The 17,932-nt window shown below is 38.9% G+C and overlaps 1 protein-coding gene across 1 annotated transcript in view; it reads right to left on the bottom strand.

Moving 5' to 3' along the window:
* The window catches only part of UST (uronyl 2-sulfotransferase), a gene marked incomplete at both ends in the record, with an annotated part of 149,064 nt that overhangs the window by 16,622 nt on the left and 114,510 nt on the right, over positions 1-17,932 (bottom strand). Inside the window, 2 exons of the mRNA XM_079532422.1 lie at positions 9,578-9,735; positions 10,644-10,741. Coding sequence (XP_079388548.1) covers positions 9,578-9,735; positions 10,644-10,741 — 256 coding nt within the window. The remainder of the gene's footprint in view (positions 1-9,577; positions 9,736-10,643; positions 10,742-17,932) is intronic.

Genomic DNA, 17,932 nt, shown 5'->3' with positions numbered 1-17,932 from the left:
CTAGGGCAATCTGTAGGAGACTGCTTCCCTACCCAGAAAAAAAAATACAACACACAGCCATCTGACAATCTACGCGCTTTTCAGAAGATCTGAAGGCAAACCATGACCCAGCAAATGAGTGGACTGCAGCCTGAGTGCTGAGGTCAGACCCCCTGAGCGGCTGAATTTTAATACACTACTGACTTTGTTACAATTACTGAAATACTTCAGGGCTGTTCTTGTTGCTTCCTGGCAATTTCATATTGGCAGTGACCTCTCTCACCTCATTCTCATTTTTTAAGTGAAAATTTATCCCAGACTTTAGCAGAATTTCTGCAGGACTCCACTCTTTTTGAAGTAAAGGGAGGCTACCAAACAATTAATGCCTATCAGTTTAACTAATTTTATCTTTCAGGAACTTTTTTTTTTTTTTTTTTTCTTTTTTTTTTTTTTAATAATACCTGAACACTTACACTTCTGAACAGGTTTTGGACAAGATCCTGCTGAAAATCAAACTTGTATCATCTCATATCCATGTAGTTGCTGACTCCTTCAAGGAACTAGCTGATCTTCAAGTCTCTAAAAAGAGTTGTACTGACTTTTCTCAGATGTCTAAGAGTCCCATTTCTTATTACAGTTAAATGGGATTCTTTCACCTGTAGCTGTTCAGATCATCATCACAGCCCTTAATGTTAACTACCTTCTATTCTTACAATATAGCTGATGAGATTTTTAAAGTGCAGCAACCATTGTGCAAACATTGCGGATAGAAAAAAGCAGCCCAACTGGAAATAGCACACTAATTAAAGAATACAGTAAGATCACAATTCAGAAGAAAGGCGTGAGAGGGAAGATGAGACCAGAGAGCAGTAGTCTCATCTTCCCTCTCTCAAAGATGCTCTTTGCTACTACATTTATAAATTTGTGATTCAGCCCCAAGAGCAGAGAAAAAGAAGAAAAATGGAATCCTTCAAGCCATATTTAGTAAAAGCCTCTTCTCTTGTACAGCTTCTTGGAAAGCAAATTTTCAAGATGGGCAGGTCAAAAAGGCTGGGAAATTCCAGCTGAGAAAGGAAGTTGGGAGCAGAAAATCCAAGAAAGCCTTCAGCAATGGGGCTCTGAAGGTTCACAGGAATGGTGTGAAGTTATGCTCAAGTGAGCAGATTATCCCCTCAGGAGTGATGGCTGGGAGACAGACCAAAAGAAACGTGTAGCAGCTGAGAGCTACTCTGCTAACACATTTCCTTACTTTTAATTCCTATAACTGTAATTAAGGACCAATAACTATTTTTTTTTCTTTTTTTTCTTTTTTTTTTTTTTTTCCCCCTAATAGCAATTACAGAAGTCTTAAGGAGACCTAGAGGTCTTCAGATGACTGGAGGACGCCCACTATGACCTTTAGCATAATTAATCTCTTTAGAGATACACAGGACACAGGTGGGGAAGGGGTCACACCTCACAACTCAGCAGGCACTTGACACTTACTATCATTTATTGATTTGTTCTAAATCTCTTTATACTAACACTTCAATCTGCTTTACCCACAGGATAGGCAAGAACCTTTTCTATTATAGCCTTTTCACCCTTGAGTGTGCCTGACTGTCAACTCCCCCAGTACCTAATGCCTCCCTCCCCAGCTCAGATCTTTTAGCTCAGACATGGCTGAAAATAACTTTTGGTATTAGCTTCAACGCCTTTATAGCAAGCTGTATGCAAGAAAGAGCCTCATTATAATTTCACTATCAGAATTCATGCTCCTTCATGTTTTCCTCATTTTAGTTATTATAGCAAATCATTTTTTATCACTGCAAAACCTGATAATAAATTGCTATGTTTATGTGAAAACCCAACATAATTCTCTAGGAATGGCTACTCACCTTCTCTGTAAAATAAATATAGGTAAAATCTCGCTAATTAAATTTCTTTTTCATATTTACTTTACCTCTAATACTTTCCATGACATTTCAGAACCACCAAAGATACTTTCTGATGCTACTCACATCGCTCTTACAAGATGTCTTGGGGATGAGAACAATCAATTTAACATAACCTACTCTATTGCTGTTACAATGGACAGGTCTTATGATCAGTTTGAAAGGTAAATTACAACAGCCTACTTTGAATACTGAAAGGATTATGCTTCTGAAAGCAGACTGAATAGTCAGCTCGGGTCTAACCCACACTGCTGCTGTTTCTTCCATGTCAGATATGCTCAATTTTCAGTTGAACATATTTCTCTCCAAACACTGCCTGAACATGTACTGTGGCACAGAGTCTTAATCATGCCAAATTCTAAGTTGTTACAAAGATACATTACTAACACAAGTTTTTCCTATTCCACCTCAGGGAGCTTGGTTGTTCCCATATAGGTGAAATGAAGACCTGTAAAAACGTACTGGAGCTGAAGCAGGCCCATTAACTGAAATTCAGCCATCCGCCCCATCCACTATGCCTTATACTGTCTGAAGAGAGGTCAAAGTTGTTAAAGAAGCCATTTGCATAGTGTTCCCATCATCATTTTTTACTCAAATGTTACTTTAAAGCATACATAATAACGGAGGTGTAAGTGGAATTTTATTGATTAAAATAGCATTTGTGATTTTATTTGTAAGTTAGTGAAGAAGGAATGAACCATCACTGCAAGCTTTAATTGTCAGTCATAAAAAAAATTCTGTCATTCTGTCATCAGTGACCTTGGACTATTTACAAGACATTCCTAATGCTGTTAAGTGAAGGCAGCATTCCCTCTGTACCAGAGCTCTAACAATGCAGCTTGCCCATGCATTTTTCATCTCTTTATACTCGAGGCAGGAAATATTGTGAAGATGCATCAGGGAATTAACCTTGGATGAATAACAGGAGCACTGTTACAAATCTTTAACATCTTTAGTGACTGATATGCTCATTAGATAAACGTTACAGTTTCTCATAAGACACCAGCATCAACCCTTCTGACACAAGAGAATGCACATGAATTCTTGGCATATGGGATGCAAGGGTTTGGCTGACTCACCCCTTGTGATTAAGACCACAAATATGTTTTGTTTTTAGTTCAAGAAAGTATGAAATTACATCTGTGTTGGTTTAATCCAAAACCAGACAGCCCATCAATAGGTCCGATACAGGGAAATTGAAACAATGCAAGAATCATGAAGATGTGGAACAAAATGCAGAATCTGGAGGCTGAAGTCTTTTGGAAATGCACTACACAATGAAGATGAAGCTGGAAGTGGTCTTGCTTTCATAATGCTACAAGTAGAAGTGTATTATGCAGAAAATTTAACAGAGAAAACTCTGTTCATGGTGGAGAGACTTTGACAACAGTATTAAAAAAATAAAGCATCTGACTTCTAGCTTTACCAACTGGTAACCATTATGAAAAAGGTAACGGAGAGGAACAATGTTGCAGACTGCAAAGCACAAGCTGAAGTTCTGAACACAAATCAGAGATGTATAGGCTTGGTCTCTGAAAAAGTTCATAAAGAACCACATATTCAAACAGCAGCAGTAAGGATACACAGCATCCAGTGAGGACTGTGCATCAAGGGAAGACAATGCCAAAGAAACAGTTTCCAGAGAGAACTAACAATTAAAGTACGAAAAAAAAAAAAAAAAAAGGATGCAGCCTCTCAAGGAAATCCTTTTCTACTAGAACTAAGCTTAATGCCCAAGCTGCAGTATTAATGCAAGCTAACATGTATTGTAGCCCACAAAAGAAAAAAAAAAAAGAAAAAAAAAAAGGAAAATTTCTATAATTCTATGTAACACTTAGCATATTTCTACAATACCTTGTAGGTTGTCACAGCTTCTATGAGCTCACGTGATCAGAAACTTGCGCAGAAGCGCAACATTTGATTGAGGTTTTTCAGAAGATGATCCAAGGGAACAGGGACTTCACCTCCCATTACATCTTCACTTCAGGAGAAAGGAGAACCATAGCAATAATTTTGGCAGATACAGCTGTATTTTACTTCCCTGTACTCTAAACTCAGGGAGCAGATTTACCCTGGATGAGAGCCCTAGTCTTGTCAGGCTCACAGGTACTTCACTCTTTTTCTCAAAAGGCATCATTCATTTTGGGTGAGATGATGCAATTATAGGCATATCACAGAATCACAGAATGGCCTGGGTTGGAAAGGACCTCAAAGATCATCTAGTTTCAACACCCCTGCCATGGACAGGGTCACCAACCACTAGACCAGGCTGATCATAGCCAAATCCAGCCTTGCTAGATGTTCTCCTGCATAACCGTGCACATACGGACCATCTCTAATCCAATAAACACATGTTTGCAGGGAACAGTAAATAAAGCAGACTTGATCTTGATCTTGATACCTACAAGCTCCCTGTGGGCTTGTAAAGCCTTACCAAATTCAACTTCAGTGTTGCTCACATCTGAAAATTAGGATTTAAACACAGCTGTTACGAGCTGCCAATCTTTTCTGCAGTACTTGCCATAGAGATGCTGAGATTCTGAGATGAATCTCCAAAAGATCTAGAGGCTCTCCTGTAAAAGAGAGTCATGAGAAAGCTCACAAGTACTCAAATCTTTCCAAGAGTTCCTATTCTCTTAAAACAGCTCGGTTTATTCACAAAGGGATTTGAATACTCTGAAAGTCAGAAAAGAACATATCTTCCTAATATGGAACTGGAAAAAGAGTGTTTCCACTGATTGTCCTTATCACTGATTGCTGCATTCACTAACTTCAAGGCATCTCAAGATCAGGCAGCTTGTTTTTATCCCTTCACTCTAAAACTTATTTTCATGGCTTAAGAGTTAAGTAATATTTACAGCTTTTGACACTACCTTCAGCTTTATAAAACAAGCCAAGGAGCACAGTTTTTGTGTAGACTGTCCGAGGTGCTATTGACAAAATGGCAAATAAATTTCCTCTGGGGATACATGCTGTTACTCCTTCCCTTTCCTATCTTGCTTGCACACAAAGAAAAGGGAATTTGTTTCATAATACAGTAAATAATAACATAATTAAACACTCTGCATAGAGTATAAACCGCCTGTTCTCACATACTCATTGTTTTAAAGCATTCTTCTGGATAATTCTGAAAGTTCAGAGACTGAAGACAGATAGCCTGTTCACATTCCTATTTGTATTTTCAGAACAGGATGTTGGGAGATAAAGAAGAAAACACCACCCAGACAGAATGTAAACTCACATGTGCTATTACCATTGGCACAATGTTCAGCTTCCCTCAAAATCTGAAAAAAGCAGGGAGATTACACCACCTTCTGGACAAAATTTTTAAAGCCAGATACACAACTGTTTGCTTGCACATAATGGATGGGAATCTGCCACCAAAGCATTATACAGCTAGCTATTTCCTGAGGCCAATTTCATATTTTACTTCCACACACAGTTCAGAACTTTCCTTTTCTACTGAAAACTTTCACACAGCATGACTGCTCTTGAGACTTGCTCCCTAAATAATTTTAGGGAAAGCAGAAAGCTGTTTTATGGGGAAAGGCAAAAGAAGACTCTGAAGATTTCAAGTTTTTCCAAGTTCTGTTTTAAGAAAGCAAGAGATGCAAAGAAATGATCCAAGGAATTTGAGAACTTAAATTTGATCTCATCTCATCTGTTCTTCCTCTCACATCAAGAGCAAAGTGTTTGTAGGTGAGAGAAAGATTGTGCATTTATGCACAAGAGATGAGAGAATTTCTACTTTTCTTTCCACTCAGCATTGCCAGCTCTGCCCTCTCCAGCAAATACAGTTCATTAGAAGTAGGCAGAATTTAGAAGCTGCAGATCGCTTGTTCTATTTTTCTCTTAATTTAGTTTCATTTTGTACTGAACAAAGGCAGAATATAAGATGATGGCTATTCAGAGATACTGCACAAGAAGCACTGGCTCCTTCCAGATTTCTTTCAATCTTTTTCCACTTTCTGACTATCAGCTAGGCCACGGAAGTGAGGTATAACCTGCAAAAATGAACAGGTCTGACCAGTTATTTTTCCTTCAGTTGTGCTTCTGAGAGTAAGGAGAGATTGTGCACGTAAAGTTATTCTGTAGCTATTTCAGGCCAAAGAAATACTTTCAAATTCTGAAGTAAAATTAATCCAAGGTTATGCAATTGGACCCTCTCTGCTCCAATGCTGGCAGAAAAAAAAAAAAAAAAAAAAAAAAAAAAAAGAAAGGCAGAACAGTGAGCAACTTTTAGCATGATAATAAAGAAACGTAATAAACAAAGTTACCTATCTATCTATCTATTTCACTGTCCTCCCCTACTTTTGATGTCTTGTCAAAAGCTGTTGTCGCTTTCAAGCTAGAAGATGTTTACTACTTTGGGCAAGATAACCACTACAAGAACAGCTTGATTTGACATCAACATTAACAAGATACCTAATATCAAGGAGAGTGGAAAAGGAAAAAGAAGTAGGAACCTTGTAGCACTGAAGAATGCTACAAGATTAAAAGATTCCATTTTAAGCTTCAGCACAACAAAAGCTTTCACAGTGTTGCATACTGTTATAAAACACACGTCAAAATATTCAGCAACTGGATTTCCTCAGGGCAACATTTTATTAATGCAATGGAGGAAATTATTCTTCTCATGTCCTCAGACACTAAAATTCCTACCTTCACAGTCTCCTCTTGTCAGCTTATGCAAAACATAATGGAATACATCACAGGTGTCACCAACGAATGCACTTAAGTCACATTACATTTAACAGTTATCTCTGCCATTATACACGGGCAGACAGCTGCACTTACATTTTTTTGCTGCAATACTCTGCTATCTATCTGATCAATAGAGTCACAGTTTTACCGATCCTTTACTTCAGAACAATAGCTGTGAAGCATATTGGACAGTAAAAAGGCTCTGGGCTTTGTTTTCTTGCTTGGAGGACAATGAGCAAGAAATTTTTAATAAATGTTCTTAACTGCTGTCAGATGAGAAATTCTGCAGCTGGCAAAAAGGAGACAAAAGACACTTTAATAACGTTTGCATAGTTAAAACAAAAAAATAGACATGAGAAAAAGAAAGCTTTGGTATTTCCCAATTTGTAGTATCTCCAGCCTACACTGAGGGCTCCTGACAATAGGAAGTTTGCATGGATGAGAGCTGTAGTGAGCTGGTGCCCACCCAAAGCAATTGTAATAGGGAGAAGGGTCCGAACTTTGGAAAAAAGAAGGGACTTTACCCCAAACTCCCACACTGTCTCTTGAATGCTTTACAACTATCCAAAGGTCACCCTGTGCAGCACTCATGGTTTTATGGACTTGAGTACATCCAGTATTTTACTACCTACAGTAGTTTTTTAAAATTTTCTTTATTTTTTAATTTTCTTTATTTTTTTTTAGAGTATGATATTGGTGAGATAGCAACCATCAATTTTCTATTTTACTTTACTTTGCATATAATCCACGGAAGCAGTATTGGATGGAAACTGCCTTTCTTCAACTATTTTCTTCTTTGAAGCAGATCTATAAATCCAAATGTTTAAATTTGTCTCATCTATAACAAGTAGGCTCTAGTACACAGAGTCACTAGCCTGTGAGTGACTGCAAGGACCTCCTATACATCGTCCTCTACTGAATTTTTTCTCCTCTGAGCATGTTCATCTGATAAAAAAGTAAATTCTGGAAAACTCTTCCATACAAATAGAAGAAAGACTGTCAGAACAGTACCTCAGACAAAGCAGCCTGATTTATCTGCTGCTTTGTGGGGTCACCATGCAGCTGGTGGATACAGTATTCCTCCCAGCACTTCATGATGCAACAGTAGAGGGTGTTGCAGATCAGGTCTAAGGTGCACTGAAAAGAACTAAGTAGCCTTTCTTACATAGTGCTTGGATTCTTTTTTTTCTTTTTTTTTTTTTTTGACTGATTCTGTTAAGTCTTTTGTAAGCATTTGCACCAACTCTGAAATATTCTGAAAATAATAATGATTTAAAATAAAGATCTTTGCATGTATGAAAAAAGCAGAGTTAACACAAAGATGCTGCTTCTATTCTATTTCTCCGTCTTACTCAGTGAATGGTAAAAAAGAATTCAACTTTAATCCACATGAGGAATACTGAAGGAAAGGGATGAATCTTCATACAATATTGGTCTCATGCATGAAAGCCCAGAGAAGAGGAAACTGCTGCCCTGAAATGTGGGATCAAATCTCCCAGAGATACTGCAGTATGCACAGAGAGAAAAAAGATTCTCCAGCACTTATTCATTCTGGGAGACTGCTTATTTCACATTTCACAATTTCAATGGCACCCTAGTGAAAAATTAAGCCCCAGCGAGCTGTTTTTAGCTTCCCAAAATGGAAGAGAAGTGAAAATCTACATTGCATAGAACAGCTGAAAAACCATATATATTCCCATAGAAAAATCTGCTGACTCTGGAAAGCATCCTTCTGTTGATTCTCTACCTCCTCCTGGCCTAGCATCTGTACAGAAAAAATGCAAGGAAGACTTCCACATGCTAAAAATATAGGTCTTCTTATTTTAAAATTCACAAAGAAAAGAGAATGCCATTCCTTCTCTTTAATATTTCTACATTGCTTAATACAAAACTTTCAAAGATGCATCCCAGAAGGAGGGACTGGGCGACAGTCCTGAAGTCTTTCATTTTTTCAAAACAACTGATTACTATTACAGCTGCTCTCAATCAAAAGCCAGTGATAAGCTTCATGCATTACAAACAAAATTCAGTGTTTGAGGCATATGTTTTTAATATACAAATTAGTACAAAACATACCTTTCAGTGCCTGTAGACATTTCAATTGACATGAACGCAACAGTCACCGTACAAGAAGCAACTTTTACCCCTTCTTGGTTCATACCACATTAACAGCCCAATCAAATGCAAGCAGCAGACCAGTTCTGCCAAAATGATATGCACAGCTCCACAGAAGCACCTTATTTCTTGATTTAAGCATAGGATACAAAACTGTTCTCTAGAGAGGCAGAACACAAAATAAGCAGTGGAAGGAATGGACTGAACACAACAAGAGAACGCCTTCAGATTGATGCTGGGGTGGAAGTTAAGATGCTGATTAAGTGCTTCTGTTTTCATTTCTCTACTGAAGTTCACTGAACTCTCTATTTCTGACTGTGCTTTCTACTCAGTGTACTGTAGGTATACATAATTATTTGTACTTCATCTAATTTCTGATTAAGTGAAGAATTATTTCACCATAGTTGGTTAAAATCACAGCAACTCAGTCAAGGTTGAGGGCAAATAAATATTCTGCTATTTAAGCATGCCCAGTGTTCAGCTGCCCAACACGTTTCTTCCAGGTTTCCTTATGTAGATATTGCTGACGTTTTGAGAGTTGACACTTGTTTGAGAGCTGAACATGTCAGAATTAAAAGAAAAAGCCACTCCAGAGATAATTGTGAGGCTTTGGGACATGTGGCAAGATTACTGAAACGCTAAGTGATTGCCTGGGAATGAAAACCACTCGATGACATTAAAATAAATGTAGAATACATCCCCTACCCCATCAATCAAATCTGCTCTCTAAAAGGAATATAAATCTCTTCACTGACTACATAATAAAGAAAAATTTACCTTTCAGTGATCCTCCAGATGTTGCCAACATTTGTGTGAATGTTATGTTTTGAATGGAAAAAAGTTACCTGGGTTTTTGTAGATGCTAAGAACATCCTTGAAATAATGAGGTAAGAATCTTTCTAATAAAAGCAGCACATCCTCCAGCTCCTCCAGAATCCCCACAAGCAGGAAGTTTTCATTAACGTTCAGCTTTGCTCTTTCAAGGGCCCATTCACCAGGTTCCCTGTATGAAATTAAAGATGGGAGAGGAATAAAGATTAAAAAAAAAGGGGAGGAGTATGGGTGTTCAAATACACAATTACCTTAGAACCTCAAGTTAAATATGCAAATGTAAGCAAATAAAGTGAAAATACTTAAAAAAAAACCTGTTTGTAAAGATACTTAAAGACAAAAGAATGAACACATTAGAATTTGTTATAAGTGCCTAGAGAAAATATGGCTTCTGTAATAAATTTTTGGAAATATCCACAGGTCTTCCTATTATGGAGAAATGGTGGCAATCAATAAATACAATACCTTGAAGATGAACAAGGGTAATAAGGAATTTGCTGTAATCAACAAAATAAAAGCATTTCAAAACAAGAAGGTATTTAAAATTGTTCACATATTGCATAAAAGTTTACTATACTACATCAATAACATAGCAACACGTGAATGGCATCAATAGACACATCAAACATGAATAAGTTCAATTACAGTGGTAGAAGGCTACACTTTACATAATTTTGAGCATGATCCCTATTTATTACATGGAAACCTGGAGTTCCTATGATATAGATCTGGTATCTGCATCTGAGCAGAGCTATTAAGTAGGTATTAAGTTAAGGCACAGGTAAAACGAGTATGTCAGGTCATTACCAACTCAGAAGAGAAAAATCCAGATGATTACATCCAGATTTGATACATTATTCAAGAGTGAAATCAAATAAAAAGGACAATACTATGTTTGTACATTACCCTTCTTATTAAAAAATATATTCACGCATGCAGTTATCACATACGTCATCACATCGTGCTCACAATTTTCTATTGTACTTCAAATAACTATTGCCTCCGATCACCAGTTTTTTGACAAAATAATGGTCAACGGATATTGCTGAGCAGACTGGGATACCTCATATATTTATTTACCTGCATCTTGGATGCTGCCCACAGAAATAGGGTATGATATAAAATAACCTGGGATTGGAACATTCAGGGTAGTTTTCAAGGATACACACATTAATGTCCTGTGGGTGAGAAAACAGAAAACAAAGTTGATTACTGTGTCTTCTTTATCAACGACTGTTTTTTCCATCTCACACCTTACACAGCATCTCAGAATCACAGAGTTTTGCTGAGGCCATACAAAATACCTTAGAAATAATCCACTTTCATTTTAATACTTTTAAACTTTATTGGAAAGCTGCAGGAGAAAAAAGTGATTTCTTTCGATAATGCCTTGCTGCAAATAACACCTTTTCATACTGGGATTAATGCGTGATTCACAGCAGGGCAAATGGATCGGCTTTCTGAATGAGGTATATAAAATATTCAAGATATTGTTTTCAGACTTTTCTCTGGGGCATATTCAAAAGAAAGAAAACGTAGATCAAATTGAGACAATTATTTTATTTATTTCCTTCTGCTTCAGACGATGATTGGAATGAACAAATAAAAGCTGTAAAAACACAGCTTGCTCATGATATAAAAACATAAATCACCTTGGATTGCAATTCAGGACATTTCTGAGATGAGCCTATCGTATAAACCCACATTGAGAAAAAAGCTTATTAGAAAGTATTTTATCACTTTCCTGATTCATCAGTCTATTAGAACTACTTATCATTTCTCAACAGATGAGGCATAACTATTGAACCCCAAGGAACTGCATCCCACTTCCCATTTTACTCAGCTCAGTGATAAACATTCCCTACAGTGGGATTGAATTCCACTATCTTTATCTAGCCTAATAGAGCCTTATTCTGCAGGCAGATTCTAATGAGACTTAAAGGGAGAGAAAAAAAAAAAAAAAAAAAAAAAAAAAAAAAAAAAAAAAAAAAAAGGCAACGTAGCAAAGACAAATGATTCACATCTTTGTAAAAGTTGTCTTACTCATGTTTCTTCCACATGCGCTTCTACAATGCAGTGGGCTTGGTAAACCAACGAATAATCAGACGCATACTTTATTGAGTAAATGAAATGGGGCAGAGATCATTTTAATGCTCATCAGACCCTCTGAGAGCCAGAACTGCTCAGCAGCATGAGAGATGGACAGAGCAACCCCTGTGCCAGTGAGTGCCCTGGGCAGTCCCAGGGCAGTGTGTGGTATGGAGTACAGAGGCATCATTGGCTTCTGACACCCTCCACGCAAAAAAGCTCTTCCCAGAACTGAAGTCCTAACTTCATTAGTTTCACATCTGGGTCCAAAAGCCTGTTAAAAGTTGAATCTCATTTCCTCCCTGTCTTACCCGTATGTAAATCAGGTTTTGTGGACATACCATGGGCTGAAATTAGATTACATGGTGAAGAACTATCACAGAAAACAGCATAAAAACTGCCACCTGGGATACAAGCAACCCACCTCTCCTGCTCCCCACAGTGTATTCAAGCACACTTTAAAGGGTTTGCCTTGCATACGTATTATAAGATTTACATCCAAGCAATAATTTTTAAATTCAAGGCTCTGAGTTTAAATTAACCCTTGTGAGTCACTGCAACAAACAGTATTGAGAAATTTACTGGTAGCACAGTTAATGCGCTACTTCTGTGATCTCAATAGTTCTTTCATGTTGTTTTTTAAACACAAGAGTCTTTATTGTTGCTTTTCAATACATAAAGGATGTTTATAAAAAAGATGGCAAAAAACCTTTTCATCAGAGCCTGCAGAGATAGGACAAGCAGCAATAGTTTTTAACTGGAAGAAAGTACATTTACATCACATGTTAGGAAGAAATTCTTCACTCAGAAAATGGTGAATCACAGAATGGCCTGGGTTGAAAAGGACCACAAAGATCATCTAGTTTCAATCCCCCTGCTATGCGCAGGGTCGCCAACCAGCAGAGCAGGCTGCCGAGAGCCACATCCAGCCTGGCCTTGAATGCCTCCAGGGATGGGGCATCCACAACCTCCTTGGGCAACCTGTTCCAGTGCGTCACCACCCTCTGTGTGAAAATCTTCCTCCTAATATCTAACCTAAACCTCCCGTCTCAGTTTAAAACCATTCCCTCTTGTCCTATCACTATCCATCCTCATAAACAGCCATTCCCCCTTCTGTTTATATGCCCCCTCCAAATACTGGAAGACCACAATGAGGTCTCCCCAGAGCCTTCTCTTCTCTAAGCTAAACAGGCCCAGTTCCCTCAACCTTTCTTCATAGGAAAGGTGCTCCAGCCCTCAAAGTGAGACAGTTTGGGGCTGTGGGTGCCCCATCCCTGGAGAGACTCAAGGCCAGGTTGGATGGAGCCCCAGGCAGCCTGAGCTGGCGGAGGGCAGCCCTGCCCATAGCAGGGGGTGGGGTGGGCTTCGGAGTCCTTTCCAACCCAAGGCGTTCTGTGATTCTATGATAAATAAAAATGACAGTTTTTTAAGATTCATTGTATTTTTATTATAGGCATTATCAGAGACAGTTCAGGGATACATACTCTCCAGTTTCTATAATAACACCTACAGAATCTGGCAATGAACTTATAATTCACAGCAAGGACATTTATTGTTTCATTGCAAGAACAATGAATACGGTGTGTCAGGAAGTAATATTTCTGAGATTAAAAAAAAGATTGATATCCAATACAAAAATCTAACAGGTTCCACCTTCTCCTTCTGAAAGTTGTATTTGGTTAATATGGACAAATAAAACACTCATACAATAAAAAACAATGTACATTCAAAGGAAAAATGCTGCAGCTTTAACAAGTGAATAGTTTTTGCTTAATCAAAAATGAATGTTTAATATTCCCTTGCAGTGTCAAGAGCTGAAGCTGCAGGACAATTGGGACTACATTAATCTAAACTACTTAATGGCACTTCCCTTCAGGTTTCACTTGTGAAAGAAATGCAAAAGGACCTCGATGTAATAAAGGTTTAAGATAAAGGCCAAGTACATTTTCATGTGAATCTCCAGTTTTCCACCACATAATGGCACACCCTTCATGTTCCCAACATCAAAAGCACCAAGCTTGCCCTGTGGTCAAAAGGCCGCCCCATTTCAATATCCTTTTACTACTGCCATTGCAAAAAGCAGCGCTATTTACCCACATCTGATCTGTATTACAGCTGCTGGATGGTTCCAATTTATTCACAGCACCTGCTTTCCTTTCCTGTTTTAATGTATTCTTAATTTGTGAAACAAATCACCAGCATCCATCCATCCCCTCAGAGGAGATTTCACCGGGTGATACGTGGAATTACCATTGATATGTGATGATACGTGAAATTACCATTTTTACCAAGGGGGCTGGGGTGTGTGTGCAAAAGCAAGAATGGCTGAAGGTGTGTTACTCGTCACATTACACAAACCTACACAAAGCTGCTCTTTGGCTGCTAGATGACTTGCACCAATTCCTGCTTTTTCTGGGCACAAAACACTAAAATGATATTATGTTATTCTAGGCACTGTTATTCTGTTATCCTAAGCCACATTCATGCTACATTTTTTCCATTAAGAGCATGTTTTCCTAGAGGGATATAGATCTTCCAGGGCAGAAAGTACTGTGAGACAAAAACTTGCAAGCTGACAGATGAACAGCTTTTTACATTTAGATCGCCAGAGGAGTATTAGAGAAAAAAATAATTCAAATACATCTGAGAAAGATACAGAAAGAAAGAAACAGAGCTACTTTGATCACACCCTTCCACAACAAAGAAAGGGATTTTGCTTTATTCCACAGCTCTCAACCACAATCCATGCTGCTCACATCCCGCTGAGCTCTGTCTGCAGCAACACAGAAGGCTCCCCAGGAACCAGCACTGGCCCTGCTGCAGCTCTGGGTTTGTCAGTAACAACAGAAACAATTTCTTTAACAATTTTTTTTTTCCTATTATTGTTACAATTTGGGCTGAAGTGGCACTTTGGTAGTGCTTACTTGTGTCTGTAACACTGCCCTTCATAAAGAAATTGTCTTGTGCCCTAATACGCTAATCTGAGAACAAGACAGACCTATCAGAAATCTATCAAAGACATTTGACTATTTTTGATAAGCTAATAACAACAGAACTATTTTATTTGCTCTCATATATGTCATCAGGGAAGTCTGCTGTGCTAAAAAAAAAGTAATGGATATAAAATCTGTTCTGGAATTGTTGTGCTGTCATTAAAAGGGTAAACTTTCAAGCACCTTATGTAGAACATACAGCAATTTACTGATCCTTAATTCATTGCAAATACTGTATCATTCATTGCAAACACTGTACCATATACTATCATATTAAAAAGGTATGATCTTAGGTTTGAGAACTGGGAGTTCTTTTCCCAGTGCAAAATTTTAAACTATTGAAAAAAAAAAAATATATATGACTTTTTGGCCAGCAGAAGGAACATGTATGTTGGGGGAAAAAAAAAAAAAAAAAAAAAAAAAAAAAAAGTTCTTGAGCTTCAAAATATTCTCTGCATTCTAAGTGTCTCGATCAAAACTTACAGAAAAGTCAGATTCTGCCATGGATGTATGGCAACTCTAAGTGTCACTAACAGTTTAAAATAAAGACTAACAAGCCAAATAGAATCACAGAATCAATAAGGTTGACAATAGACCACCAAGGTCACTCAGTCCAAGCGTCAGCCCATCCCCACCATGCTCACACCATGGCCCTAAGTGCCACATCTACATGGTTCTTGAACACTTCTATGAACAGTGACTCCACCACCTCCCCGGGCAGCCTGTGCCACTGCCTCATCACTCTTTCTGAGAACAATTTTTTCCTAATATCCAACCTAATATACACATGCCTGGCAAGTATTTTTCCATTAATCATCCATTAACCTGGGGGAAGCCAAAAAGTGGCCTTTCCTTCTCTGAAAGACTTTTCAATGCCTGCTCTGGTGGGGATGCTGCAGCTCCCATGGCAGAGCCAGGAGACCCTGCTACAGCCCGGTCACAGTGCAGGTTCCCTGTTTGGGTCTGAAGGCAGCAGATGTGAAGCGCAGGTGTGTCATGGAGGCTACAGAGGAAGCAGGGAGCTAAATAAATACCTTCCAAGTAGAAACTCATGAGAGGAAATGAAGTAACATGATGTGGAAAACCAGTGAGTGTGCCCAGTCAATGGTGACCTCTGCTGCTCACAAGGCTGCTCTTAATACAGTGCCACAGTCAACGTCCCAGTGTAGTCCTCATCATAGGCAGCCAAGAAAAATTTTTTTTACTTTGCTGAGAGCCCCCAGAATTCTCCCAAGGCTTTTCAAATATTTTCTCACTTGCTCAGTGTTTGTAAGGAGGTCAAGCTGACCACTACATCCCTGGGATAAAGTTGCATCATACAAACTAAACACAAACACAGAAACGAAAGATAAAATAACCCGCCTCTTTCTCTGACTCCTGCCTGTGGATCTCAGGGTACCTAAGAGCAATGGGAATGAGAATGTAAACAAAACGGCTCAGAAAATGGTGCAGAAGTGTAAATATGGGAGGAAAGAAGGAAAAGCTGGGAAAAGCTTTCCTACTTTGAAAGGCTGCAGAAAGATGTACTTTGCCCTGGCTAAAGTACAGAATCAAAGTGCAGTTAGAATTAAGCTTTTCAAACATGAATGTAACATATCTTACTGTAATTAATATGTCCTGATGTTATTTAGCTATGCAAGTTATCTGTTTACATACTTCTACAGAAAAATAAATTACAATGCAATACATATTTTTTAACCCTCATTAAAAACATTTCTATGTCATCTGTTGATATTCAGTGTTTTTGTTCAATCTCAACCGAACGCTTGGATAATTACAGCCACACAGCAGCTGGTTGATCTGCTTGGTTCAAATTCAGGTGCTTCTTGGTGCACTTAGTCTAACGATGTTGGCAGGAGCTGCCCATGAGGTGCTGGGCATTGCCTCCTAGAGCAGTGCTGCCAGCAGAGCCAAGGCCAAGTGTCTCCCAGCCTGGGCTGTTGTGGTATCAAACCCTTTGGTGGAAGGTTGCCAGTCAGCGTGGGTGGAAATAAGCCATATGGGGTCTCTCTGAGACAGCTGATTGTCCTCTGGAGGCCACAGCACACTCATATGAGCTACTTGGACACTAATAGCAGACTTCAGAGAGAGCAGCGGTACTTCAGGGAGAAGATCTCCCAAGAGATGGCAGAGCAGGCCTAGCTAACCAAAATACAGTTTTCTGTCCCCAGCTGTCCCCTTTGCATCAGCTGTGATGGCCCCTTCACACCCATGCGGGCTCAAAAGACCAAAGAATCCCATCTCACAGAAAGGCCCCACCAATTCTCACCACAGTACAGCTGCACCATGACTGCATAGAGCACATTATTCCTCCTTGAGCAATACAGGTCAAATATCTTCACTCACACTGTTCATTTATCTTGGTTATTTCATTCATGTGGTCACTGCAGTGACAAGGAAACTGCCACCAGAGTGTGTGCTCGTGTCACTCGGGCACCAGCTGTCTTCTGGGCCAAAATACTGCTGACCTGGATATATCCCTCCATGTTCATACACGCTCCTGGCAGCTGCTGGGGCTGAAGCCACACCAATTATTTTCTTCTATAGCACTAAGAGGTCCACTGGTGCCACCAGGGACTTCTTTCTTCATTCACCAGGAATTATCTCTTTCATAGTGTTACTGTGCCTTTTCCATTTGAAGACCAAGAGGCAATGTTGCTTTACCTCTGATGAACACTACAAAGTTGAGTTAAGTTTTGCATTTATAAACTGGCTTTTAGTCATAGATAATATTCCCTTCAACTCCTACACTTTGCATGTTTCTGAAGAGATGCAACTCTGAATGCTTTGTAGAACTCTGAAAAGGCCACACAGACATTTTACACTTTTGCAGGTATTCAGCTTCCCTTCTTGCACGTATTTGTCAGGAGCTGAAATGAGCTTTTAAAAAGGGTCCTTAATCTCCTAAACTCCCAGGGAAGTTTAATGATCATTTCTTCCAAAAACTGCTCTTCACTTAAAGCTAAATCATGTATTTGATAAAAAGCAGCAGCAAAACCAAATAGAGAATGAAGTGAAAAAAGAGAAAAATGGAAAAAACATCCTTCTCATCACCCATACTCCCGTAAGGCACAGAGTGCTGGTGATGAAGGAGACAATACAACAGCTTACACAAGAGATCAGAGGAATACCTGTTAGAAGGTTTCAGGGACTCTGAGCAGCAGGAAGAGCAAAAGCACCCTGCAGAGCCAGCTCATCCGATTCAAGCTGCTGTCCTGCAGCCATCTTAGCGCAAAACAGAAATTGTCACATAAAACAAAGTGATGCGCACTTACAAATGACTTACTG

The sequence above is a fragment of the Tetrao urogallus genome (assembly GCF_951394365.1).
Source record: "Tetrao urogallus genome assembly, chromosome: 2".
In the NCBI taxonomy this organism is placed as follows: domain Eukaryota; kingdom Metazoa; phylum Chordata; class Aves; order Galliformes; family Phasianidae; genus Tetrao; species Tetrao urogallus.
Note: the sequence above shows the minus strand (reverse complement) of the source record. Positions and strands in the feature narration are given on the sequence as shown.